General features: G+C 41.1%; 2 protein-coding genes across 4 annotated transcripts in view; one reads left to right on the top strand and one right to left on the bottom strand.

The window, feature by feature from the left end:
* Positions 1-296: 296 nt before the first annotated feature.
* LOC141984706 (F-box only protein 21-like) lies at positions 297-22,675 on the top strand. 2 transcript variants are annotated; one of them, XM_074948016.1, is made up of 7 exons: positions 297-457; positions 4,187-4,348; positions 5,639-5,728; positions 8,111-8,181; positions 9,030-9,193; positions 21,698-21,808; positions 22,472-22,675. In XM_074948016.1, exons 2-7 carry the CDS (start codon positions 4,224-4,226, stop codon positions 22,565-22,567), a joined length of 657 nt encoding a protein of 218 aa, XP_074804117.1. In that variant the 5' UTR covers positions 297-457; positions 4,187-4,223; the 3' UTR covers positions 22,568-22,675. The 2 variants fall into 2 exon arrangements, with proteins under 2 accessions (XP_074804117.1, XP_074804115.1); XM_074948014.1 differs by lacking the exon at positions 297-457 and adding an exon at positions 530-649.
* IRAK1BP1 (interleukin 1 receptor associated kinase 1 binding protein 1) overlaps positions 17,686-26,793 on the bottom strand; it is a 31,812-nt gene continuing 22,704 nt past the window's right edge. The window contains exons 2-3 of one of the 2 annotated variants that reach the window (XM_074948013.1): positions 25,039-25,169; positions 17,686-23,969 (exon numbers count right to left, since the gene is read on the bottom strand). In XM_074948013.1, the coding sequence (XP_074804114.1) occupies positions 23,699-23,969; positions 25,039-25,169 (402 nt within the window). In that variant the 3' untranslated portion in view covers positions 17,686-23,698. The remainder of the gene's footprint in view (positions 23,970-25,038; positions 25,170-26,793) is intronic. The other variant, XM_074948012.1, reaches the window with a different exon arrangement.

The raw sequence follows: 26,793 nt of genomic DNA, 5'->3' as shown, positions 1-26,793 counted from the left end.
TGCCTGTATCTTTCAGACAGCAATTGGGGGAAAGGAAGGGGGAATAATGTAGGCTGATGCCTTAATGTACATGTTTAGTAATAACTGTAATTTTTAGAAGAAGGTGACTCTGATTAAAATACCAGGATTAAAGTTAGGCACTGAAACCATCACACTTTCTTTTTTTTTTCCCCCACACTAACCCGATTTCAGCCGGGAAGGGTCCTTTCAAATATTTCACTGTTATCCCTCTGGTGAAAGGATCCAGCCCGGGGGGAAGGGAGCTGACGAGGGAGTCAACTCCCCTGCACGTGTCCCCAGCTGAGGCGGCTGGTGGCGTCTCCTGCAGAGGTTTCGCTTCTCTTTCCCTGCGGTGCCGGACACGCAGCCCGGCCCCCCGTCAGGCAGGCCCCCCAAGCCAGGAGCCTTCCCGCCGCCGAGCGAGGCACCTGGGCAGCCGGCGGCCGCTTTGAGGCGCGTGAGTCTCTCGCGTGCAGCCCCTCCCCTGGCGGCGGCGGCGGGGAGGAGCGCGGCGGCGGGAAGGGCCGCGGGGGAGGGGAGGAGCCCTGGCTCGGAGGCGCAGCAGGTAGCCGGGGCTCCCAGCACAGGCTGTTTGTGCCACGATAGCGGCCGTCATTGGGGGCGCCTCCAGGGCGGAGCCAGTGGCCAGGTCTGTCCCCCACACGCCCCCGCTGCGGAGAGGGGCTGCCGGGGGGGCGCTGCCGAGGGGCTCTGGCACCTGTTGGCCGGGAAGGTGCCGGGGCGCCCGCAGCCAGCGAGGCGGGAGTGGCCGGCTGGGACGCGCGTGCTCCGGGGAGGGGGAGGCGCTTTCTGCTCCTCTGGGGGCAGGGTCCCGGCTAGCTCTGGCGGCGCGGGCTGGGGAGACAAAGGGGTGGAGGCGCCTCTGGCCGGGCGACGTGTCACGCTGCCTCCCCCGGGCATCTGGGCCGCGAGCGCGGGGTGGGCTGGGTGTGAATGGCGCGCAGGTGGCGCTGGATGCCTGGAGCCGAAGTTGTCCGGCGGGATTAGCTGCCTCTCCCTTTGGGGCCAGCGCGCTCCAGCTAGCGGCGCCTCTCAGTTAGCTGGTTAGCGGGTCGACCTCTCTCTAGTTAGTCTCCGAGGCCGCCAGCTGGCTGAGATTTTGGAGCGGGGTCACAGTGGCACGTAAGATAGTAGTTTAAGCAACACCCAGCATCTCCGAGCAGGGAGTTTACAGATGGTCTGCAGCATCCCCATAATTTTTCGGGCTTTGAACTCATCTTTGTTAACAGGGAGAGACTCTTTCCCTCGCCACTCTAAATGTGGGGATTTGGGAGGAAGATTTTATTCCAGAGTCGTTTTGGCTACAAATCTTTTCCCCAGAATTAAACTATTTACTCTTTTCGACGTCTATGTGCTCCCTTTTTTGACTGCATACTTTTCAACGTTTGTGCTCTTTGTTTTTCTTTTTGTCCAAGGTAAAGTACTAGTCTGGCTCCACGCCTTAGCACAATGCAGCGTTTGAGTCCAGTCGCCGCAGGAGAATACTGGGTTAGCCTTTAAAAACCTCAGTAGCTCTTTAAATCGGGGGGAGGGAGAGAATCCAGTTAGGTTTTGTGGATTACTACTGTCTTTTAAATTACCTACATTTGGGGCTCAAACTATCTGACTGGCATGTTAAAGGCTTCTGCTGCAGAATTAAACAAATCTATCTTTTATATGTAAAATATGTCTTTGCTAAACTAAAAAAAAGAGAGAGTGAGAGTCTTATTAACCAAGCTGCATGTGTTTCCATTCCATTTTTCATCTGTGGATTGTCTGTGTAATTGATTTTCTTCAAGAATCAGTGCAGCCATTTCCTTTTCATACAGGTATAACCCTGAGTTGTTGTACACGATCACATCGCCATAATTAAGGGTCCTAGGCCTCTGTACAGTAGAGGCTGGTCTATATTTAATGAATCAGGCAAATTTTGTGGTTACTGGTAAGATGTATGAACATCTGCTGGGAACTAGGCTGAGACTGTTCTTCCTGTTTCACTTGTGAACAATTTTATATCTGAAACGGAGTCTTTTCCGCGGGCTAGTGCACAAAGCAGTGCAGCTAGCAGGGCTTCTGTTGAGTTCCCCAACCCTCCACAAACATTTTCAGAAATTCCAGCTTTTATCTTTTGGGTCATAAATCAATCTTTTGCCAGGTATTTCCACAATTCTAACTTCCCAAATTGTTAACATAGTAGAGTAAATGAGTGCTAAAATATTTAATAAAAGGATACTTTAAATAGTGTGAACTGGAATAGGAGCAACAGAAATAATAACTTGTCTGGCAGTATGGCATGAAGAGTCAGAACAGGAGAATAATAAAACAGAAATGGAGTACATGTTATCAAAGTGACTCTCTTGAGGGGAAGAAGGGATGCTTAAAAGAAGGGAAGAAGCTGTAGGAGAAGTAAACCTGTACACTGGGTATCTTTCAGGCAATCTTTCCAAAATCTCAGCAAGGAAGTTCTAGTTCTGATATAGAAAATTGTGATAGATGTTTAAACATAGTGCAGGTGCTTGTTGGTTGCCAGGTGAAATCCATCTCAGCCTGGTAGCATCCAAAAACTAATTCTCCATGTATAAAGTATAGTCTTTAGGGAAAAAATGTTCCCGTCAGTGACTTATGGTTTTTCCTACAAAAGCAAAAGTGCATTTGTGGAGAGGGAGGGGGAATGTCTCTAAAATGAATTGATGGTGTCAGTCCTCTGTGTAATGCACTGATATGACCATGACAAAAACACCCTCGCAGTTGGCATTCTTGTATGTCCATCTTGGCAAGTTACCGTGTGTACACTCCAATATCATCCTAAAAGAAGGCCTCTCCAGCAAACCATTAAGACAGGTGGGTGGGGTGCAATACTAAAGACCAGAGTTCCACTGTTCATGCCGGAAATGTTGTGTCTAAACAGGACTGTTTTTCAGGGCCGTCCATGAAGCACATCTCAAACATTAAATTCACTTAATTATCTTTAAGGTGGTTGTCATAAATATAAAGGGAAGGGTAACCACCTTTCTGTATACAGTGCCATAAAATCCCTCCTGGCCACAGGCAAGACCCTTTCACCTGTAAAGGGTTAAGAAGCTAAGGTAACCTCGCTGGCACCTGACCCAAAATGACCAATGAGGGGACAAGATACTTTCAAATCTGGAGCGGGGGGGGGGAAACAAAGGGTTTGGTCTGTCTGTGTGATGCTTTTGCCGGGAACAGATCAGAAATGCAAGCTTTCCAACTCCTGTTAAATTAGTAAGTAATCTAGATAGAAAATCCATTAGATTTTCTTTTGTTTAATGGCTGGTAAAATAAGCTGTGCTGGAGGGAAGGTATATTCCTGTTTTTGTGTCTTTTTGTAACTTAAGGTTTTGCCTAGAGGGATTCTCTATGTTTTGAATCTGATTACCCTGTAAGGTATTTACCATCCTGATTTTACAGAGGTGATTCTTTTACTTTTTTTTCTTCAATTCAAATTCTTCTTTTAAGAACCTGATTGCTTTTTCATTGTTCTTAAGATCCAAGGGTTTGGGTCTGTGTTCACCTGTACCAATTCGTGAGGATTATTATCAAGCCTTCCCCAGGAAAGGGGGTGTAGGGCTTGCGGGGATATTTTGAGGGAAGATGTCTCCAAGTGGTCTCTTTCCCTGTTCTTTGTTTAAAACGCTTGGTGGTGGCAGCATACTGTTCAAGGACAAGGCAAAGTTTGTACCTTGGGGAAGTTTTTAACCTAAGCTGGTAAGAATAAGCGGTCTTTCATGCAGGTCCCCACATCTGTACCCTGGAGTTCAGAGTGAGAAAGGAACCTGGACAGTGGTACAGGAAGCAGAGTGTATATTTCTGTCTTAGTTGGTACTGTAGATCAGGTTCTTGTTTCAAGTCTAGAGTGGATGAGAGGATATAACCTGCTGTTCTCTCATCTCAAACCCCACCCTCAAAAGGAGGAAAGGAATATATTCATATGTGACCCTTCACTAGATTTTTATTTACATGGGGTGATGAGGCTAGATCACCTTATTAATAAACTTCATTGTGAGCCACCATCTCATGCAGGTAACAATCTTTGAGTGTAATTGAAGTGTAGTCCAAGGTGTGAAATATCTTGTGACTCAACAGTACCTAGTGAATGGAATTTAAATTGTGATGTTAGCAATCACTGATTTGTATTTATTTATTTTTTTAACTTTGCTGATGACAGAGAGGGGAAGCATCTCTGAAGAGGTTTCACTGTTGGAATGCCTCAGATTAATACAGCTACAGTTCTGCAGATTTGTGTGCTGCTATCTGCACTTCCTGCACAGTATTTCATATCCCAGTGGTATGGAACAGACTCTGCTCAGCGCCTCCAAGTGACACACAGGTTGTAACACTTTTCCTCCCCACTACATTAATATATTCAAAGCTAGATTTCTCTCTCCCTCCTCCCTTATTGCACTTTTGTCCCCGAGGCTTGGGGTGGGGATGCCCTCCTGCCATCCTTAGAAGAATCCATTCAGATCATATCTCATACATTTTTGTGTTTTAATATGAATTTATTAAGCAGTTTGATGTCCTACGGCATTTGAATAACAGTCTTTGTTTTTCTCCGTATAAAACCTTGTGTGTATGGTTAGCATGGCCATGTCTCAATATGCTTCTGCCCCTGGAGATTCCAATAAGTGCTACTATGGGTTTAATCTCTTTGAAAGGTGCGAATGAAATGCTTGATCAATAACATTATTTTTGACTTTCCCTTGTCTTGTTGAAACTTACTATTCAAATGTATTTCCTTTTGGAGTATGATTTAGTGCATTGGCCTTAGCAATAAAAATCAATGTAGTAGAGTGTGAATAATGACTTAGAACAGCAATCAGAAAAGAATGAAATACATAGTGACTAGGACAATATTACTTATTTTAAAAAGTTGTTGTTTACCACCAGTCACCACAAATATTTTCATCCTAAATATAAAGAGAAGGCTATGCTAATTTCAGGTATCTGTGTATCCACTGATGTTTTAAAGGTGAGCAGCATAGAGAGAGAGATATGTACAAGTGATACATAACCTGTTTGCAATTCAAATATTAAAATCTTACTATTATGTTGGCTATGATATTGTTGCAAAACATCACTGAAGCCAAAAACCTAGTTGGACTGAACAGATTAGACTGTCTATATGAATGAGAATACCCTGTCTTAAATTGATAGGAGAACAGAACACACCCTCATATTTTATAGCATGAGAAAACCACTAACTGTGAGATTTAGAAGAAACTGTGTACAGGAAAGTTATTCCATAATTGTCCATTTTGTCATTTCTTTGCCTTCCTCTGAAGTATCTGGTGCAGGCCACCCTCGAAGAGAGGACTCTGGACAGGATGAACCACCGATGGCAATTTCCTACAGTCTGAGTAAAGGCAGGAAGCATCTTGGCATAAAAATGGACATCTTCAAAAATTAGGTTGTTTTTGGAGCAAGTGACCATTGAAAAATTATCTGCTTATTTCTCAATGTGTCTAGAGAACAGAGTCTTTATCAAATAAATGTTCCGTCAGTGACTTCTCTTTAATTATATAAAAGCAATTTTTGTATGTTAATTTTATGTAAAGCAATTTTATACAGTATACTATCAAATGTTCACACCATGTGACAACCATCTTTATTACTAAAGGATAATTGGCTATTGGAACAGTTTTATAAAGTCCTACCTGAGTCTGGATGCATGGACAGATCATCTAAAGCTGTGGATACCAAAGACAAGGTAGGACATTACATATTTATGCTGTAGTAAGTTTTACATTGATCCTACCATTAACTCCAGCTTCCCTATCTCTTGGCCTGTTTTAACTGAAGAGTGTGCTATAGAAGTGAAATAAGAGTGACAAGGAAAAAATCTGCCATGGAAAATTTCCTCCTTTTAAGAAGGACAGTCTTGGGGTATAATTTCTGTTTATAAAGACCTTTATGCGCTTACTTTGTTTGAGCATTCAACTTGGGGTTGCCTGAAGATAAATCACAACATCAATTTAATGATTGTATTAATCTTCTAATTTAAATCTCTCTGAGTGAAGCCAGTGGGATTACCCATGTTCATGAAGTTAAGCACGTGCATAAATGTTTGCAGGATCAGGTTGGATCCATCTAAAATTCAGTGTGCATGGTCATCTTATGCTGGGTATAATATTTCTATGTGGTTTGATGGTAAATCAGGCAAAGCACCTGGGCAATATAAGGGTAAAAATGAGGGAAACTTGCTGCTTGGATATTGTATAATCTTTTCTGGATCATAATTTCAAAGTGACTTGGCCTAAAAACTTCATTTTTATGTCTTGGTGAAGATTGGTGCCTTTCATTAGTTTGGGAGCACTGTGGGAATTTAGTTATTAAAACTGGTGTCCATGTTTGTTTGGAACCCTGCAGAGTTCTTAACTCGTGTATTTTGATGAAGGCTTTATAAAGGGTCTATGCAAAGTTCTAAAAAGCACTACTTAGACCCCATGAGGCCTAGAAAATTCACAGAATTAGAGCTTTGCCTCCCTGGAGGCTTCTAGGGGAAACAGTCTAAGGAGGAATGAGCCTGCAAACGTCCACAAAGACCCGACTTCTCACCAACCTTCTCTGACCTTGTATAGGATTCCAGACACCCTATATCTAGGGTCTCCCACGGTCCCAAAAGGACCACATTGAGGATTATTTAGCCCCCATAAAATGGCTTTCTCTTCTTAATACCTTTTTTTAATGATCAGTTCTTAGTATTTTAAAAACTAATACTTCTGGACTTCCCAAACCTTCCATGCTGGATGCAATTTCACCAAGCAGATCAGAACACTTACACTTCAGTGTTTGCAATAGAAAGTGTTTGCCAACCTTAAGCCCTTACAGAGTTCATCCAGATGGAGATGTTCTAGGAATCTGGTAGAACTTGCTCCTACTTCCTGTCAAAGCAGGATCTGGGAGGGGCTTAGCAATGATATATGGAGAGGAGATGCTGTAACTAATGATAAGCACTTGGTATTGACAGAGAGCTGACTGACATACATGGGAAAAGATCCCAAGGGGTATCTGTTGTCACCACTTGTTAAAAGCTGCATACAAGATGCCATTAGCTTATAGAGCATTCCTATCAACACCACTGACAAGGGCAGCAGAGAGATTTGAACCACCTCACTGCGCCCCCACCAAAGTGCGCATTGCAGTACGTCTCTGACTTCCTAGTCCTTCTCCCTTTCAACAGACAGCAGCAACAGTAAAAGGAGCCAGCTCTTCTTTTTTTAAAATACCACCCTCCAACCTAAAATTTAAATGAAAGCCACAACCCTTCTTGGGCTATGACTAAGATCTAGCATAAAAGGGAAGTTGCATTCATTGTAGCCCTAAAGCTGGGCTTTAATTGAATTCAGTTTTTGATTGTTCCTTTAAACCATGCTTTGTATGTTCAAAAACTTGTCCTATTGTGTTTATATAAACTCTTACAACTCAGCAGTATATCTTTGGTTTGAGCTGTAACTTGGCATTCAACTTAGTGTTGGTCAAGGTGAACTCTTTGTTCAAATATTTAAAAGGGGCAAAGGGCTCTTGTTTTAGCACATTTAATTTTAAGGATTTAAAGTTTTTGTACTTATTTACTTAGAGGATGAGAACTATTAGACTAGAAAATGGCTTAACCCCATTTGGCATTTTTAGATAGCTTGCATCTTAATTTGCAAAAGTACAACACTGGGTACAACACTTGTAATACACACACCAACATGTCTTCAAACGTTTCCACATACAATTTACAATATGCACCACAGTGTGACTCCGAAGGAATTCTGTATCATATCGTCTCATCTATAGAATACCTGTTTGTCTTCTGTGTTTATAATGGGGAGATCTAACATGCAACTGTGGAATTACAATGTCCAAAGTGGATTTCCAATGCATAATATTAATACTCTCCTGCCCTCTTTGAACAAATCACTTTGTCTTCTGCAATGTCCAATAAGACTGTCATTCTTTGCTTCAAACTGCATTGAATTTTGTATCAACCATTTTGCAACATCACCTTATTCAAACAACTCTTTATCCAGTTTTCTGATTATTATAAATCCAATCCAAATATTCAGACATTAACAAACTTGTTTGATCACACTCATTGTTTTAGGAATTGGTACTATGGAGAAAAGAGAACTCAAGGTGTTGAAGATGAAGAAGAAATCCATGCTTATTTTGCAGGTACTGGGGAAACTTCATTTCTAAAAAAGACTGAAGTCTTCAATCCTTTTAAACTTTATTTTGGACAGTTTCAGAGTGTGAATGTATGTGTTGCTAGACTTATCTCCTAAATGACAAACAAGCAGAGGCTATCTCTCACACTTTGCTAAAAGTGTTCATATGTGCTTGTTCAGGGAGCACTGGTGTATAAAACATCTTTGATATTCTCATAGTTGTTTGATTTATGACTGAAATAAAACAGAGAAAAGGTACCATTTTTATCAGTCTTCAAACTCAAATAGCTCTCATTTTCTTCAAAAATCACCTCTGAACAGAGACTGAATGGAAAAAATTTCAGGCAGAAAGAAGCTTTGTTTGTTTTCAGTTAAAAAGTAAAGGGTCACAATTAAACACAAAATAGATAAACTCATATAGCCTCAACTATGGAGTCAGAGCCAGTTCTCTGTAGTACTGTAAAATATTGCATTAATTAAGACTGAAGAAAACAAGTAGTTGTCAACATATTTATTTTGTCTTAATGATTTCCCAAATCCCACTAATTTAATTCCAGGATACAACATAAAATATAAATGAATACATGTACCAAAATATTTTCCTTAATGAATGCTGCTTTATGAAATATTATTATAACATCCTGAACAAATGCTGTTTGGTTTTAATAGCAAACTATCTGTTTGTACTAAAGACTGTTAGCCTTCATACTCCCAGTTTTACTTTATTAAGTAATCTAATTGCCCAATCTGTTTACTTGTCACTGGATGTCCAACAGAGTAAAGTCTATTAAATGTTTGCCATTGTACTGGATCAAACACTTTTTCCTTGCTAAACCTGTTTTCTTGTTTCACTAGAATCAACTCACATTCACAGTCCAAAGCCAGAATCTGTTCAGTTTAATGTGGGACAGGTGATAGTACACAGAAGATTTGGCTATTCAGGAGTCATTGTTGGCTGGGACATAAAAGCTAGAGCTCCAGAAGAATGGCTGCAGCACAAATATCCTCCAGAGAAACAGGTCTGAAAGTATTTAACTCTTGCTTTATTAATATTTATACAACATAATTCAGATAACTTGTTCCTAGTCTCCCTTCTTTATATACTGTGACTTTCTACCTCCATGAAAGTGTCTCTAAGCAAGATTCCAGAAATGAACACTGGTTAGGACATTTATGCAAGTCAGGGAAGACTAAAGCCATTGCAGATGGTTGTCCGAGACAGTGGATTCTGGCTGACTAACTTTTAGTAGTTCCTACTATCAGATGTGTAGAATGTTTAGGAACTTCCTAGATAGCTATTGGTCTAGTGCCAGAGTAATGTCTAAATAGCAAAAGAAAGGGAAACACAAAAGCAGCTGATGCCAGCATGGAATGGAAAAGGAAAATCCATTGTAAAATCCCTACAGATTAGATGGCAAACCCACTGGGCTCCAACATCAGTATTTTCCAATAGAATTAATCAAATTTTAAAAGCTGCTTGGAGAGCATAACATAACAAATGTATACTTCTCCAATATCTGACTGTTTTGAAACACACATTTCTCCCTGATTTCATTTGAATTGTTAGAGGAAGGAAGCCTGCATAACTTGGCAAACTACCATTAAGTGGACAGGTAATTGGTTAAACAACCTCAAATAAATAATAACTATTAATGGAATGATGTCAGATTGGAGGGACATCTCAAGTGGGGTTCTACAGGGATCTATTCTGGGTCTGGTGTTTAACATCTTTATTAATGACCTGGATTTAGGAGCAGAAAGCTTACTGATCAGATTTTCGGATGACACAAAGCTGGGGGCGGGGGAGTTGCAAACACTTCGGAGGATAGAGCTAAAATTCAGAGGGATCTTGATAAATTGGAGAACTGGGCTATAGATGACTAAATGAAATTCAATAAAAAGAAATTTAAGGTGCTACACTTAGGGAAGAAAAACCAAATGCATAAATACAGAATGGGATAACTGGCTTGGCAGCAGCACTGCTGAGAAGGATCTGGGAGTTGCGGTGGATCACAACCTCAACATGAGTCAGTAATGTGATGCTGTTACAAAAAATAATAATGCAATTTTAGATTGCATTAACAGAGGCATAGCATGCAAGTCATGGAAGGGGATAGTACTGCTCTACTAGGCGTTGGTTAGGCCTCAGCTGGAATAGGTCACCAATGTATAGAAAGGATGTGAGAAACTGGAAAGAATCCAGAGGCAAGCAACAAAGATGATCAGATGGATGGAATGCAAGCCATACAAGCAAAGGCTGAAGGAACTAGGTATGTTTAATTTGGAAAAGAGGCGATTGGGGGGGGACATGATAGTAGTCTTCACATACTTGAAAGGGTGCCATAAAAAAGATGGAGAAAAGTTGTTCTCTCTTGCCACAGAGGGCAGGACAAGAGGCAATGGGTTCAAACTACAGCATAGCAGATTTAGATTAAATCTCAGGAAAAACTTCCTAACTGTAGGAACAGTGGGACAATGGAACAGACTGCCTCGGGAGGTTGTGAAAGCTCCTTCACTGCAGATTTTCAAAAGGGGGCTGGATAGCCATCTGTCTTGGATGATTTAGATCCAATAAATCCTGCATCTTGGCAGGGAGTTAAACTAGTTGACCCTTGTAGTCCCTTCTAAACCCTATGGTTCTTTGATTGCATAACTACTCTTTTTTTTCATTAAGAGTAACGACGTAATCTTGACGTTACATACTCAAGCTACATAAATCTGCTTTCCTAGTACAAGTAATGTGGCCTGGAGGATCAAGTACTTGACTAGGACTCTAGAGGACCTGAGTTCTAGTTCTATCTCTGCTATTACTAACCTGGGCCAATTACTCTGTGCCTCAGTTTCCATATATCGGTGTCCTTCGTAAAGCACTTTGAGATCTACTGATGAAAACCATTATGTAAGTTGTTACTTGTCAGTTTTAAACCCTAGTAATTTGTTGATGCTTTTCTAATTAACTTTTTTTTTTAAAGTGTGTGTGGGGGGAATATTTTTAAATCAAACAGCATAACTGTGAAAGAGTAACTAAGAATGTATAACGGCTGACTTCAGTAAAAACCAAGGGATTTAAAATGAGGTAAAAGAAAACTACTGAAAATTCACACATCTGAGTATGGATCTGAATATTAGTACTAGAGACCACAACATCATAAGGATGTTTGACACTTCTTCTAGAACTGGCACAAAGTTTATTTTTGTAATGGATCACTTTATCAAAAAAAAAAAAAAAGGAGGGGGTGCAGGAAGAAGGGAGAACACCCAGAATATTGTATCTTTGGACGTACCCCACTCTTTTGTCAAGAGCAGTGGTTTTCAGGCTGTGAAACAGTCAAATGTTAAATAGAAATAGTTTTGTGTTGTTAATAACCATATTTGTTATGTCTAACTTCCTCCAGCAGTACACTGTGGTGCAGAGACATGCTGGTTCTGTGCTGCTTTTTGTTTGAGGTTGGGGGAAGGGGAAAAGTGGTCCTGGGTGTGGAAAGGGGAGTAGAAGACAAGAACAGAATTACTTGCTAGCTTTTTTAGGAAAGCACCACAACTCTTGATATGGGATAAGGCTGGCTGTCTTGAGTGTCATAGCCAAACAAGTAGCTAAACTTTTCTGGTGATGAAAACCTTACTTATATCAGCCTAGACTTATCTGGGCAGTGTGTACCCGTGGAACATGAGGAAATAGGGTTGCTCAGAATTCTTTAAGATGCTGATGTTCAGAAAAATTCTGACTATTTTCTAGCTTTCACTTTTAACCTGGTATTTCACAACAAAAAGAGGAATAAATTAGTCTTTTGGGAGATTTGGTATATTTTAAACTTACTTACCGAGACCACAAAAAAAAAATTGAATTATGGAACTCTGATTGCAGAAGTGGAAATATAGCTCAACCACATAATTCACACATTTATTTCAAATTTGATATACTGAATCTTGTTTCCATGATCTGCACAAATGATATCCGTCCCTCTGCTCTTCTTTGTCTGCCACCAGAGCAGAGCATGCTGCAGCAGTATTGATTGTTTAAACTTCAACAGTTAGGGATGTCATGACACACTAATGAATTACAATTCCTTTCTTTAATACACAGGAGTGTATTTAAAGGAACAGTGTAAACTTAACATGTTGTGACCTATTTCCTTGTGTTACTGATTATTAGAACTGACTGACTGAGAATTTTTCCAATCCAGTTTACCTATCACTGCTTACAGCTACTCTGAAACTGTCTTCATTGTCCAAGCATAGATAACTGTGTTTATTCAGTTTTATTTTAAGTGCTACACTGTTTGGGTTTCAAAATTGTTTTTGTTGGAATTCTTAATATTGTGAAACATTTCTATTCAAATTTTTATATAGCCTGAGTCTTCTGGTATATTCTGAAATGGGAGGTCAAATTTAAGTTGATAGTGTTGCTGTAATAGTGCAACACTATGTAATCTGTGAGTTTGATGTTCACTGTTTGTGAGCACTGAGCTCACATTCTGCAAAGCTCAGGTGGCAGGGAGACAAAGATGATTTTACACCAAAGAGCACTGTAATTGGGAAGCTTTGCCCATAACACTTTGCCCAGAGAGCAGGGACTTGGCACCAGGCAGAGAGCATACTTTCAGACCTATTTTTATTTTAATTGCAATCTTGTCCACCTGCCACTGACCCTGGCTTTCACCATACCCCTCTTCTGCCTCACAGTATCTGTCATCCTCCTTTCCTCCTCAGGTTCCATATCCTCTTTCAGGTTACCCTTAACCCTTTATAGTTCCTACCATTTCTACCTGTTCCTCTCTTTCCACCCCCACCCCCAACCTAAGTCCCACATCCTCCTTACCTCTGGGTAACATTTGCCCCAATCCTAACCCTCCCTTCCATCCCACCTTCTCCACCTCTGCCATCAGCTCTGCCCTTCTCGTGCCACTATTCTTAACCTCACACCATCCCCTCCTTCCACTTTTTCTTGCCGTCTCTGGAACACCCACTCCATCTCTAGTTCTTTGTATCTGACTCCCTCCAGTTCTTGGCTCTTGCAGAGATCTGGATCCCTTCATCTGACACTGCCTCTGCAGCTGCCCTCTCTTATGGAGACCTCTCCTGTCATACTCCCCACCCTAGATCAGACCATGGTGGTGCTATTGGGCTTTTCCCCTCCCTTTCCTGCCATTTCTAACCTCTCCCCCCTCCCGCTTTTGAAAGCACAGCATCCAGCTCTTCTCTCCTTCCATGCTGCTGTTATCTACAGTTCCCCCAACTCCTCCTCCTCAGCCTTCCTTTCTGCCTGCGACTCCTGTCACTTGCTCTTCCTCTCTTCACAGTCATCCACACTCATCCTCAGTGATATCAACTTCCATGTTGACAACCATTCGACCCCTAGCCACATGTCTTCTTGCCCTCATCTTTTCATTTGATCTGCAGCCCTGGTTCGACTCTCCTGCTCATCAAAAGGGTAATTCACTTGACTTGGTCTTCACAAAGCACTGCTCTCTCTCCAATTATCACTTGGGTCTCTTTCAATATTTCCCAGCAGTCCCTACCCCTCGCCTTGTCACTCGGCCTTTCCATGACTTCCAGTCCATCAGTGTTGACTTATTCTGCTCTCTTCCCTTTCTTCCATTGATTTCGTTGTTGATTTTCTTCATGCTTCATTCTTCTTTTCCTCAACTCTTTTGCCCCTCTCTTCCAGCACAAGGTCCACCCTGTCAACTCCCAGCCATGGGTCACCCTCAACATTCACTTCCTCCGCCTCTGCTCTCTTATGTGGAGCATCTCTGGCTCAAATCCTGTGACCAGACTTTCTCCCTAGCAAATTTATTCTCTCCTCTTTCAGTTCTTCCATGCTAAACAACTCTACTTCTCCAACTTAATTAAATTCCATGTCTGTAATCCCAGCGGTCTATTTGCCACGCTCCTTATACCCTCCATGGCTCTTTCTATACAGTATCATGCCAGTTTTCCTCCAAGAGAAAACTGAAAATATTATGTGACTTTCCCCCTCCGCTTGACTTGCCTTCTCTTTCCCCTTACAACCCTCTGCTCCATCTCCCCTGTCACAGATGCAGTCATTTCTCAGCTGCTCTCCTCCACTTGCCCCATCTCATTTCCTGATCTCTCTCATACCCACTCTCATCTCCTTCCTTACTTTTCTCCTTAAGCTCCACTTTCCTCTGTCTCTTTCTTCTCACAATACAAGCATGCACAAGTCTCACACACTCCAAAAACACACACCTAGGCCTACTACTGCCAATTCCCCTTCTAGCTTTCATCTCTAAGATCACTGAATGCATTGTCTGGAGTTCCTATCTTCCAAGTCTATCCTAGACCCTCTCCAATCTGGCTACTGCCTCTGGCACTCCACTGAAATCACTCACACAAAGTCTTTTAGGCCTCTTCTGAGCTTTGGCTAGGAATGAGTACTCCTTCCTCATTCTCCTTGGCCTGCCAGCTGCTTTCAACATGGTAAGCCGTACTGTTTATCTTGAAACCTTGTTTCTGTAACTTGTTTCTCCCCTGGTTTCTGTAACTCTCATTCTCCTTCTGTTTCTCTGATCACTTTTTCAGTATCCTCATCCTCCTTCCAACTTTTGGGAGGGAGTGGGATCTACAGGGCTCTCTTTTTCCAGATACCTTGGTCCCCTGGTCTTCTCCCTCTACACTTCATCTCTGGGTAATGTCATCTGTAAACAAATTTTTTTAGTGCTGATGACTCACAGATCTACCTCTCTACTCCAGACCTGTCTTTCTGTCCAAATTAAAACTTTGCCTGTCTCGGACATCTCCTTTATGGATGTCTAGCTGTCAACTCAAGCTCAACATGGGGGCTCAGAGGCGGACTGGTATGTTGGGTCCCCACCCTGCCTTGAGGAGCCACAACTCCAACACAGAAAAGCCCAGTCCAGAGTTACTGAGATTTCAGGGAGAGAGTCTAAGGATGAGGAGAAAGCTATTGGGCTTGCTCAGGGAGTAAGTCCCACAACAGACCTAGGGTTGGAAGAGAGAACTTCCTGAAAGGATCTAAGTAGTCTTCTCCCTGCCCCACCCACACATTGACATGGGGCCTCAGCTCCCTGGGGAAAGAAGTAGAGCTTCTGTATATTTCCCTTTCCCGTTCCTCCCATTGAGAGTCAGGGGATTCTCGTGACACTCATGTAAATTCTGAAAATCCCAAAGACTTCAGGTTTCAGAAGAGCAAAAGTGAGTGTGTCCTTTGCAAGGCAGTAATTAGTATTTTTAATGAACAAGTGGAGTGAAAATCAGGTGTCTAACCCTTCTTTTGCCTTCTCCCCTGGAGGGAGTGTTTGCTGGTGTTTTTCTCCTACATCAAGTCTCTGAGTGCTCTGTATCATGCTCCGTGTCTGTCCTCCACTCTGCAGAGAAACCTGGCCCTGTGCAGCCCTGCCTCAGGATGCAGTTAATGCAAATTGTACCAGTGGCTTTCAGCCCAAGGACCCTCACTGTGGCAGGGAAAGGGGCTGAGATTTGAGGCAGCAGTGGAATGGGAGTTGTGTCTTCTGATCATCAGCCATAAACCCCTGCTCTGCCAGGGAAAGGGATCTCTCTTTCCACCCCTCCCCAGCTCCACAAGGTGGCTCCACATTAAAGCTGTAGAAGCACTTCAGGCAGTCTGTAACCAGAACACAAGCACATGAGGATTCTACACCCCACAAAGGTGCACATTCATGGGATTACAGAGGCGTACATGAGAAATCCCTTCCCATGTTCAAAATAATTCAGATTTACTGAGTAAAGCCCTGAGTGGTACTAAATTGCTCCTGTAATACTTAATTGGGTGCTAATTAAGCCTGTGGGAGCAGGTTGGCAGCCTTTCAGGCTTCCAGGAACATCCAGCCAGTTACTTCCACAATCCAGTACGTTTACCAGTACTCCTCTTCTGTTGTGTGGGCCCTATGCCAGGATGAATAGCATACTACCTTCGCCCTGTAAACAGCCAGGGGAAGAAGTACCACTCGTACATTATGTACAAAAAACATCAAAACAACAAAACCAAACAAAAAAGCCCCAACAACAAAACCAAACACCAACAGCAACAACAAACCCCCAAAGCAACCTACAAGACTTTCTCAGAACAGAATGGCAGTGGCTTGCAAACTCATTAATATTAATAAAATAGCTTCCCTTTTAAGCATTATTAGAGATGTTGTTTTCTATTGATGCCTCTTTTGAGAGTATCTTAAGATCAAAATGAGGACATCTAATTAAACCAAATATTAAACTAAAATATTAATATAAAAGAAATTTCAGAAATGTTGGGAGCCTATGGTTGGTGCAGCAGTAGTTCCACCAGTGAAAGACATAGTGAAAACTTCAGATGGGTACTTCTTTCCAAAAGACCCCATAGACCATAAGAGTGATGACACTGCCCAGTAATTTCAAAGCCTCACATATACCAAACATTTTTCACATATTTAGTAAGGAAAGCCAATTTAATGGCAAACAAGTGATTTATCTAGGAGTCTGATCCTTGACTGGAGTGAGATGTTTCAGGTTAAGAACATAAGAATGGTCATAGTGGGTCAAACCAAATGTCCATCTAGCCCAGTATCCTGTCTTCTGCAGTGGCCAATGCCAGGTGCTTTAGAGGGAATGAACAGAACAGGTTATGAAGTGATCCATCCCCTGTTGCCCATTCCCAGCTTCTAGCAACAGAGGATAGGGACACCATCCCTGCCCATCCTGGAAATGGATTCTAACTTGGTGGTTATAAAAAATCTATGTTTCACCCATAAATAGCCATCACTTATCCTAAACTGATATTTTGTGCATTCAGACTTACAGATGAGGCACTATTGGAGGAAACCTTAAATAAATTAGTAGCTGAGACTGTAGAGAGGCCACAACCCTCACTATCAAAGCCAGCACAACAATCTCTTGGTTGCTGCCAACATCAAGGGTATCCAAGAAGGAAGGAAAAATCTGGAGCAGAAGCTCCCAAAGAAACCTATATAGATTTTCCTCCAAACCAACAAAATCCTCAGCATGACAAAGAGAAAAAGAGTATTTGTGTGCAAAAGCTCACAATTCTTGTACCAAAGACTCTTCCTTCAGACCCACCTTCTACACCCAGAGTCTTAAGTGGCTGGTAATAATCACAGCAAGGAATAGGCTGCATGTTACGCACCTATACCCAGGCATAAACATGCCAATCAATCAGTACTCTGTCCAGAGAAATAGACCCATTCATAACTGGACTGCTGCTGGAAAGGATTCATAGCTACCAGTTCTTCAAAATAAAGAAAAGACTTTGTTACCAATGCAGAGAATTGCTCACCCAACAGTGAAAACAGACGTGAATGTGCCTGTAATTTTACCATAATGGTAAAGATTTGAGAAGACCCAAAACTTCATTGCATTAATCATTTCCTGAGGAGTCATCAGTAGCCAATTATTTCTAATGGCTAGGATTGTTGGTGCTATGCATCAGCTTAATCTTGAGTGGGTTTCTCAGAATGAACCTGCAGAAATTTCCTTCTGAGGACAGATTTCAGAGTAGCAGCCGTGTTAGTCTGTATTCGCAAAAAGAAAAGGAGTACTTGTGGCACCTTAGAGACTAACAAATTTATTTGAGCATAAGCTTTCATGAGCTACAGCTCACTTCATCGGATGCATTCAGTGGAAAATACAGTGGGGAGATTTATATACAGAGAGAACATGAAACAATGGGTGTTACCATACACACTGTAACGAAAGTGATCACTTAAGGTGAGCTATTACCAGCAGGAGAGTGGGGGGGACCTTTTGCAAATTAATTCCAATTCAGCAGTCTCTCGTTGGAGTCTGTTTTTGAAGGTTTTTTGTTGAAGAATTGCAACTTTTAGGTCTGTAATTGAGTGACCAGAGAGATTGAAGTGTTCTTCAACTGGTTTTTGAATGTTATAATTCTTGATGTCTGATTTGTGTCCATTTATTCTTTTACATAGAGACTGTCCAGTTTGACAAATGTACATGGCAGAGGGGCACTGCTGGCACATGATGGCATATATCACATTGGTAGATGTGCAGGTGAATGAGCCTCTGATAGTGTGGCTGATGTGATTAGGCCCTATGATGGTGTCCCCTGAATAGATATGTGGACACAGTTGGCAACGGGCTTTGTTGCAAGGACAGGTTCCTGGGTTAGTGGTTCTGTTGTGTGGTGTGTGGTTGCTGGTATTTGCTTTAGGTTGGGGGGCTGTCTGTAAGCAAGGACTGGCCTGTCTCCCAAGATCTGTGAGAGTGATGGGTCGTCCTTCAAGATAGGTTGTAGATCCTTAATGATGCGTTGGAGAGGGTTTTAGTTGGGGGCTGAAGGTGATGGCTAGTGGCGTTCTGTTATTTTCTTTGTTGGGCCTGTCCTGTAGTAGGTGACTTCTGGGTACTCTTCTGGCTCTGTCAATCTGTTTCTTCACTTCAGCAGGTGGGTATGTAGTTGTAAGAATGCTTGATAGAGATCTTGTAGGTGTTTGTCTCTGTCTGAGGGGTTGGAGCAAATGCGGTTGTATCGTAGAGCTTGGCTGTAGACAACGGATCGTGTGGTGTGGTCTGGATGAAAGCTGGAGGCATGTTGGTAAGTATAGCGGTCAGTAGGTTTCCGGTATAGGGTGGTGTTTATGTGACCATCGCTTATTAGCACCATAGTGTCCAGGAAGTGGATCTCTTGTGTGGACTGGTCCAGGCTGAGGTTGATGGTGGGATGGAAATTGTTGAAATCATGGTGGAATTCCTCAAGGGCTTCTTTTCCATGGGTCCAGATGAGGAAGATGTCATCCATGTAGCGCAAGTAGAGTAGGGGCATTAGGGGATGAGAGCTGAGGAAGCGTTGTTCTAAATCAGCCATAAAAATGTTGGCATACTGTGGGGCCATGCGGGTACCCATAGCAGTGCCGCTGATTTGAAGGTATACTTTGTCCCCAAATGTGAAATAGTTATGGGTGAGGACAAAGTCACAAAGTTCAGCCACCAGGTTTGCCGTGACATTATCGGGGATACTGTTCCTGATGGCTTGTAGTCCATCTTTGGGTGGAATGTTGGTGTAGAGGGCTTCTACATCCATAGTGGCCAGGATGGTGTTTTCAGGAAGATCACCGATGGATTGTAGTTTCCTCAGGAAGTCAGTGGTGTCTCAAGATAGCTGGGAGTGCTGGTAGTGTAGGGCCTGAGGAGGGAGTCTACACAGCCAGACAATCCTGCTGTCAGGGTGCCAATACCTGAGATGATGGGGCGCCCAGGATTTCCAGGTTTATGGATCTTGGGTAGTGGATACAATATCCCAGGTCGGGGTTCTAGGGGTGTGTCTGTGCGGATTTGTTCTTGTGCTTTTTCAGGGAGTTTCTTGAGCAAATGCTGTAGTTTCTTTTGGTAACCCTCAGTGGGATCAGAGGGTAATGGCTTGTAGAAAGTGGTGTTGGAGAGATGCCTAGCAGGCTCTTGTTCATATTCTGACCTATTCATGATGATGTCAGCTTTTTTGATTATGAAGTCAGAGTTGTTTCTGAGGCTGTGGATGGCATTGTGTAATTAGGTGTCATTCTCAGATCACACCCAAATGTCCCTTTGTGGGTAGGTACCACCATGTTGAAAAACCAATTTTCAGTTGACATTTTCATACTTGGAAGACAAACTTCCAAAATCTCTTTTAGTTGGTTTTGACATCTCTATCAGGATGTGTGTGGTTTTTTGTTGTTTTTTTTTTTTTTTTAAAAAGCACCCCACAAACATGGCTATATAGGACTGAACCAGTGCTCCATCAAATCCAGTGTCCTGTCTGACAGTGGCCAGTATCAATTGTATCAGCAGAAGTGAAAGAAACCCCTCAATTACAGGACTCACAGAGGAAGTCTCCTTTTACCTGCCATTAGAGGTTGGCTTTTGACTGAGGCATGAGTTTATAACCTTTCCAAAACCAGGGAGTAACCAGAGGTCAAAGTTTCTCTGTGGCAATGGACAGAAAATAATCTGCTACCTTTCAAGATGGTCCATATAAAGGGTATAGAAAGAAGGGAAAGGAAGAGTTGAAGTCCTCTTCCTAGTCCTTCATTAGCCCAGAAGGCATTTTGGACTTGCTAGATATCTAAGAATCCCACATTGTGTCTGCAGAAAACACTAGATCGCTTGAAGCAAGGACTTAGACCAGGAACACCTACAGTTAACAGCCTGGGCACCAAAATAGAAGTTTTCATCATGGATTCTCCATTAACCTCTGCTACAGTTTGGTAGCCATATAGAACTCAAACAAGATATTTCATTCATTGATCTGGTCAAATGTATGTTTCTGATGCAAGGGGAAACATAGATTCACAGATTCCAAGGCCAGAAGGGACTACTCTGATCATCTCATATCTGATGTCCTGTATAACACAGACCACAGAACTTCCCCAAAATAATTCCTAGAACATATCACGGAGAAAGCTCTTTTGGGGCAAGGACTGTCTCTGTTTGTGCAGTGCCCAGCACAATGGGGCCAGGACCTCTAGATGCTATTGTAATACAAATATAATAATCACCAAGTGCTAGTGGTCTCAGCTAGACAAAAGTTTGTCCAGGACATTTAGTTGGAACCTTACAACCAAGCACTGTAGCAACATGGCTACGTGCTACTGGGCTGGTTCCCACATAACTCCTTAGTTTATAAAACACTACATGGGGGGAGGGATAGGGATTTTCATTCCTGCCTGTTGTTCTACTATAATTAACTCTGGTTATCCTTTCCTTCATCCCCCCAACTTCTGTGATTCACTGTTCTCTGCGTCTTATTAGTAATAAATGAGGAGAAAAACTGTGCAACAGAATGAGAAATTTCTTACCAAATAATTTTTCTGTTAAAATTTAACCCACCCTGACAGTCTGGTAAATGACCAGAATATAAATTGAAAATTTTCTCTAAAGTGAGACTTGTCTTAAGGTTAATTTAATACATTATCTCAAGTTGTCTTAATGCTAATAATGGGTTGCTGGAGCCTTGCTACAACTGTAGAACTCGTTTGGTGGCCCAAGCTGAAGGACGGAGCTTAGTCCTGAAGCTTCCAACAACCGCACTGGACTGTCTCCGAATTGCATAGGTGGGGGGCAGTAGCCCATTAGTAATGAATTTGGAGAGAAGCTGGTAACAGAAAATTGTCGGGTAAGAAATTTCTCTTTCCCTAGAAGTTCTAAGTCCCCTTTTCTCCACTTGAGGTGGCGCAGACGGGACTAATCAAAGCCTGAGGATCTTGTCCTTTGTGATCTTGACTTTTCAGAAGTGCTTCAGCTATGCCAAGGAGGGTTTTATCATATAGTTTTTAATAAGAAATGTATAACTATATAAATGTAAAACAGAAGGTAATGGTGATGAAACTTGCCACAAAATAAAAGCAGTTTGCCTGTGTAAAAGGTCAAATATTTCCAGAAGGCTAACTTGTTATAGGACTCTTTTTATTTTTTCTTAAATTTTGATTTAAGATGTTAGGGGGATAGGACTTTGTCTGTGTCTAAGGGAAATATTCCTGAAGTGTAACATGTTCATGTGAATACTTTCTTGTGGCTTATTTTTATTTGTTCTTTTACAGGGTCTAAGAGATACTCCTCACTACCGAATTCTTATTAACCAAGCCAACAGCTTTGGCAAGACTACAGTTTACATTCCTGAGGAGGAGATAACAATTATTACAGGATTAGAGGTAGTATCTTTGTTTGTAAGAGTGAAGTCTTTTTTAATTTTAAATTATTACCCTTTTGTAATCAAAAAGGTTTTTGACCTACACAGTATAGACTAAATAGGTAAACATTCTGCAATGGTAGAGAAAGGTCATAGGAAAAGCAGATACGCAAATGTTACATAAATTGTACAGGTGCAAATGGAATGATTTTGCTATACTTTTTGTATATATATCTTAAGTCGGTATAGAATGCTAATAATCTTATTTAGGTGCTCCTACTTTCATCTTTCTAGGGTCCAGTTGTTTGACCTTGGGATTTTCTAAAATATCAATTTGGTGTCTGTTGTGAATAGGCTGTTGCAAAAGATGGGCTTTATTTCTGGATTTCACTGACTTAGTCCAATTTGGACAAATCACTTAGTCTTCTTATCTCTAACTACCTGACCGAAGTGAGGCTTATTTGTCAAAGTGCTTTGACCTCTTGAAAAACTAAAATATATACAGTGTACTTGTACATGCTTTTCTCAGTTTTAACTTCACGAGTTTGTGCCACAGAAACAATTACTAACAGCTATTCAAGAGCTTTTTTTTAAATTAATCTTAATAGCTACAGTACAGTTAAACCACCAAGCCTTTTTCAGTAATGTTGGTGTTACCAATCAATTTGTAAAATTCTTTCTGCAGGTACACAATCCTGATCTGACAGCTTACTTCAGTAGATACGATGGATCTAAATACATTATGCAAGCATGGTTGAGAAAAATCTACCCTCATGACTGAAGTATTTAACATTATATGTAAATTGTGCATATGATGTACAACAGCACAGTGCATTCCTTTTTTAAACTGGGACAAATGGAAACTAGGGTAAAACTGATTTGTAAATTATTTCATTAAAGAAATAAAATTGAACTCTATATGAAACATATGTTAATGGCTTATTTTGATGTGTATGTTAATAGCTTATTTCAGTTCCATTACATATTCAGTGATGCATTACGTTGAGGTTACTAAAGTAAAACATTTTCTCTCTGTCTATATATATAATCAGAATATTGTGAACTGAGGACAATGAATAATTTAGTTCTCGCTAGCTTGGGATGAAAGCTTTAAATATAGCTGCATTGCAACTTGCAGCACCAAACATTCTGCACATCAAATATTTTAGCTTTTTGTGCAAGCTAAATAGTCTAGCATGCAGTGTTTCTTCAAAAGTAATATATTCACACTAGTTGAAGGGCACTGATCTAGATGGAGGCCAGCTGGGACTAAATGTTAACAAGTTCTTGTGGATATTTACAGTAAGTAAATCTGTAATGTGAATATCTACTTTTTTGAAGGAGTGTATACTGAGCTACTTATCTTTGCTTAGTATGTTTAGACCAACTCTTAGGACACAAATTAGTATCTAAGGAACCTGATATTTAATCAGTCTTTCTCCAGGTGTAAGAGAGAAAATAAATGTGCTGGAGGCCTTTTTACTTTAGCATACAAAAAAGCTGTATATATGAGCTTCCTACTGGTGTCCTACCCAACTCTACCCACTGTAAATAAGGGTGTAGAAAGGGGAGGAATACTAGTGATGGCATGAAGTATGTATAAAGCCTTTGAGCCTTCCTCTCCTCTCATGGAAACTGCCAATGATTTCAGTGTAGCTTGGGGTGTCCACCTTCAATTTGTTTGAAAAACCATGATAAAATTATTTGTGTGTCTCCAGGTAGTTCTGAGAACAATCTGGTCTTATTTTTTTGAGGGGGAAGGGGTCGGACAACTAATGTTATAACTAGTTTTTCCTGATCATTTATAGAGGAAGATGCAGGTCTGAAAAACTGAATAAATTTGTACTTTAAAGTACATACATTTATTCCACGATTTGTCAGAGACAAATAAGAAAAATCCTTTAACATGTGTCTAGATAAGCTTGTTTTTCCTCTTTTCTCTTCCCTTTATCTCAAAAATAGCAAATACTTTTGAAGAAGCATAAATAGTGGCACTTTGGATTCTCTGCTGCACAGTGAGTGTGTCTGAGGAGTTGGATGGGTGACTGTCTATTTGGCCTTCCCACTCTTTCATTTCCTCTTCTCTGATTAGCAGCGGTTTTCCCAGTGACTGGCCAAACAGTCGACAGACTTCTTGAGCTTTTCGACGTGTGTTCCCAACAGCAGCAAGACATACTTGACGCCTGGAAGGTAAAAAGCAAGGTAGCTTAACTGATCCAACTTTAGCACAGAAACTCCTGCCAAATCATCATTTTTTGTGACTACATAGATGCAAGGCACTTCTACTTCCCCACTTATATGCTTGATAGTTAAAAATGGGGAGCATGTGGAGGAGGAAGCTTGTAAGGGAAAACTCCAGTGTGCTAACAAACTCATGGCTAGACATTTAGAATACATATTACTCACAACCACACCTCTGTGGCAATTTCAACATTATTTTAAGCAGTGGATGACTGAGCTTGTTTCTTGGACATAGCCATGGCCATCTGCAGAGTGTGAACTTCGGATGAGACGGAGAAGGGTTTTTTTGGTGGCATCAATGGGAAAAGCAGGCTTTTGAATGCTCTTTTAGTTCACCTAAATGTGAATTGAAAAACTAGGGGAAGAGGAACAGATAAATGTAGTTAATCTCCCCAGGCGCCTTCCTTCATCAACCACTGAATGTTTGTCTCATGTCCTTCATGGCAAATTAACTCTCCCTCTATGGCTGGGGTGCTGTGGGAGGATGTTTTGATGTTAGAAAGCTCTTCTTTCTCCTCAAAGTAATTGAAATGTAGTTTCTTTAGAAAGGTGTATTTCAAAGTTTGTTGTCAGCAGCTAAGAGGACAGCAGCAGCACTTGGGGAAGTGGATGGAGCCTGTTAAATGCTTATACCTTCCTGGACAAATCCCAAACTAAAATTAATTTGCTTTGATTTAACCCCATTGAAAAACCAGATATGCTGACTGAGCATGTTAAAGCAGATTGTTTTTCCTATTGAAATCATGGAAAAGCTTGTTACCTCCTGCCTTTATACAAGGACACTGCAGCCTCCATGAAAGATTAAGCTTTACTATTTGCAAGCTAAATGGAATTGGATTCATAAAAACTGTATAACCTTTTTAAAGTTTCTTGAATTTTCCTTTAAGTATAAGGCAGGAGTGGACAACAGGGAGACTATCACTGCTTCCCATTTTAAACTGTGTGGATTATGTATTACGTAAATGCTTCCTGAGGCTGTGCATTTCTGTGGAAAGGAGAGGGAGAACTTACCGAAGGGTGTCTACAGCCTCTGCTGTATGGTAGAAGTGCGGTGGACTGATGATAACAGAACTACCCAGTTTCTCAACGAGTAAGTTGCAAATGTTCTGCATTTTTCCAAAATCACTAAATGTAATGCAGACCTGTAAGTAAACATAAGTGGATTAGAAAAGTGACTTTCCTTTCAGTGACTTAATTACAAGGGCAAATTGCAAACCTGATATGTAAGAACAACTGAGGGTATTAGTCCTATACCTCCACTACTACTTGCCTAGAAGATGCCTGTTAAATGATCATTGTTTTGCAGCAGAATGAAAATAATGGATTCAGAATATGCTCTTTGTGAGGAACTCTAGGATTTTTGGTATATTAGCAATTTGGAGAAAGAAAACGTGCCCTTAAGATTTCACGAGCCATGTGTCTCTAATTCTTACATTCTGAAGACAGCTTAGGCAAGTACAAATGCCAGTTACTACTTCATGAGTGATTATTCAGAAAACTAGGCAAATGGGGTGAAGAGGATATGCAGGAAGGAAAACTGCAGTGTAATTCTAGGCACTCTTACATGCACTTACAAGAAGACTAAACTTAATGTTTAGTGACTAATATTTTAGTAATATTAAATTTTAAGGTTAAAATCCAAGAAATATAACTTTTATATAAATCTGTGTTCCCCTGCTCCTCCCATCCAAAAAATAGTTATGGCTGAGAGTATATCTCAGTAATTTAAGGGTAAAATTAAAATCACAGGAATGTTGTAATTATCCCAAAACCAAGCACTAAAACTCTGGGAATTTGAGTTACATTTAAAAAGTCAGAACATGTTAAGAAGTGCACAGTTAAGACACTAAAACAACCTTAGCAACCTTAAGACACCAAAACAACTCTGTAGTGATGTCATGCAAAAACTCTATAATTCTGATTCAAGCATTTTAGTGTTTAGGGCTCATGGTTAGATTTAACTGATTTTTAAAGACATTTTTTTTTCATATTTCTTCCCCACTGTGTCATCACTACAGGATAAAACGTTTTGTCCTCAAGTAACTGATGTATACTCTTAACTCTGTTGTAACATAGCTTTTTGTCTGGGAATTTCCTTAGTCTTTTTTAAAACTATTAGTTTCACACAAACACTAAACAAGAAACACAAACAGAATGGTACCATGCAATATATCTTATGATATGGTATGCACTATCAACCTTAAATAATTCACTTAAGGACAGATTTATTGGTACACCAAAACCATGCAGTTAAACAGGGTTTACAGCTACTTTACATTTGCACGACTCTGGGAAGCATCCAAAAGGCATACTGGTGAATGTGACTGTCAAGGTTCCTTCCCCACTTTGAACTCTAGGGTACAGATGTGGGGACCTGCATGAAAACACCCCTAAGCTTATTTTTACCAGCTTAAAACTTTTAAAGTTTTACCAGGTTAAAACTTCCCCAAGGTACAAACTATTTTACCTTTTGTCCCTGGACTTTATTGCTGCCACCACCAAGCGTATAACAAATATAACAGGGAAAGAGCCCACTTGGAAACTTCTTTCTCCCCAAAATCCCCCCAAGTCCTACACCCCCTTTCCTGGGGAAGGCTTGATAAAAATCTTCACCAATTTGCATAGGTGACCACAGACCCAAACCCTTGGATCTTAAGAACAATGAAAAAGCAATCAGGTTCTTAAAAGAAGAATTTTAACTAAAGGAAAAGTAAAAGAATCACCTCTGTAAAATCAGGATGGTAAATACCTTACAGGGTAATCAGA

The sequence above is a fragment of the Natator depressus genome, chromosome 3 (assembly GCF_965152275.1).
Source record: "Natator depressus isolate rNatDep1 chromosome 3, rNatDep2.hap1, whole genome shotgun sequence".
In the NCBI taxonomy this organism is placed as follows: Eukaryota; Metazoa; Chordata; order Testudines; family Cheloniidae; genus Natator; species Natator depressus.
Note: the sequence above shows the minus strand (reverse complement) of the source record. Positions and strands in the feature narration are given on the sequence as shown.

Coding starts and splice junctions, on each gene's coding strand:
- LOC141984706 (XM_074948016.1), top strand. CDS start 4,224: ATGCCTCAGATTAATACAGCTACAGTTCTGCAGATTTGTGTGCTGCTA. Junction 4,349..5,638: donor CGCCTCCAAGTGACACACAG/GTTGTAACACTT, acceptor TTATTACTAAAG/GATAATTGGCTATTGGAACA. Junction 21,809..22,471: donor CAATTATTACAGGATTAGAG/GTAGTATCTTTG, acceptor TTCTTTCTGCAG/GTACACAATCCTGATCTGAC.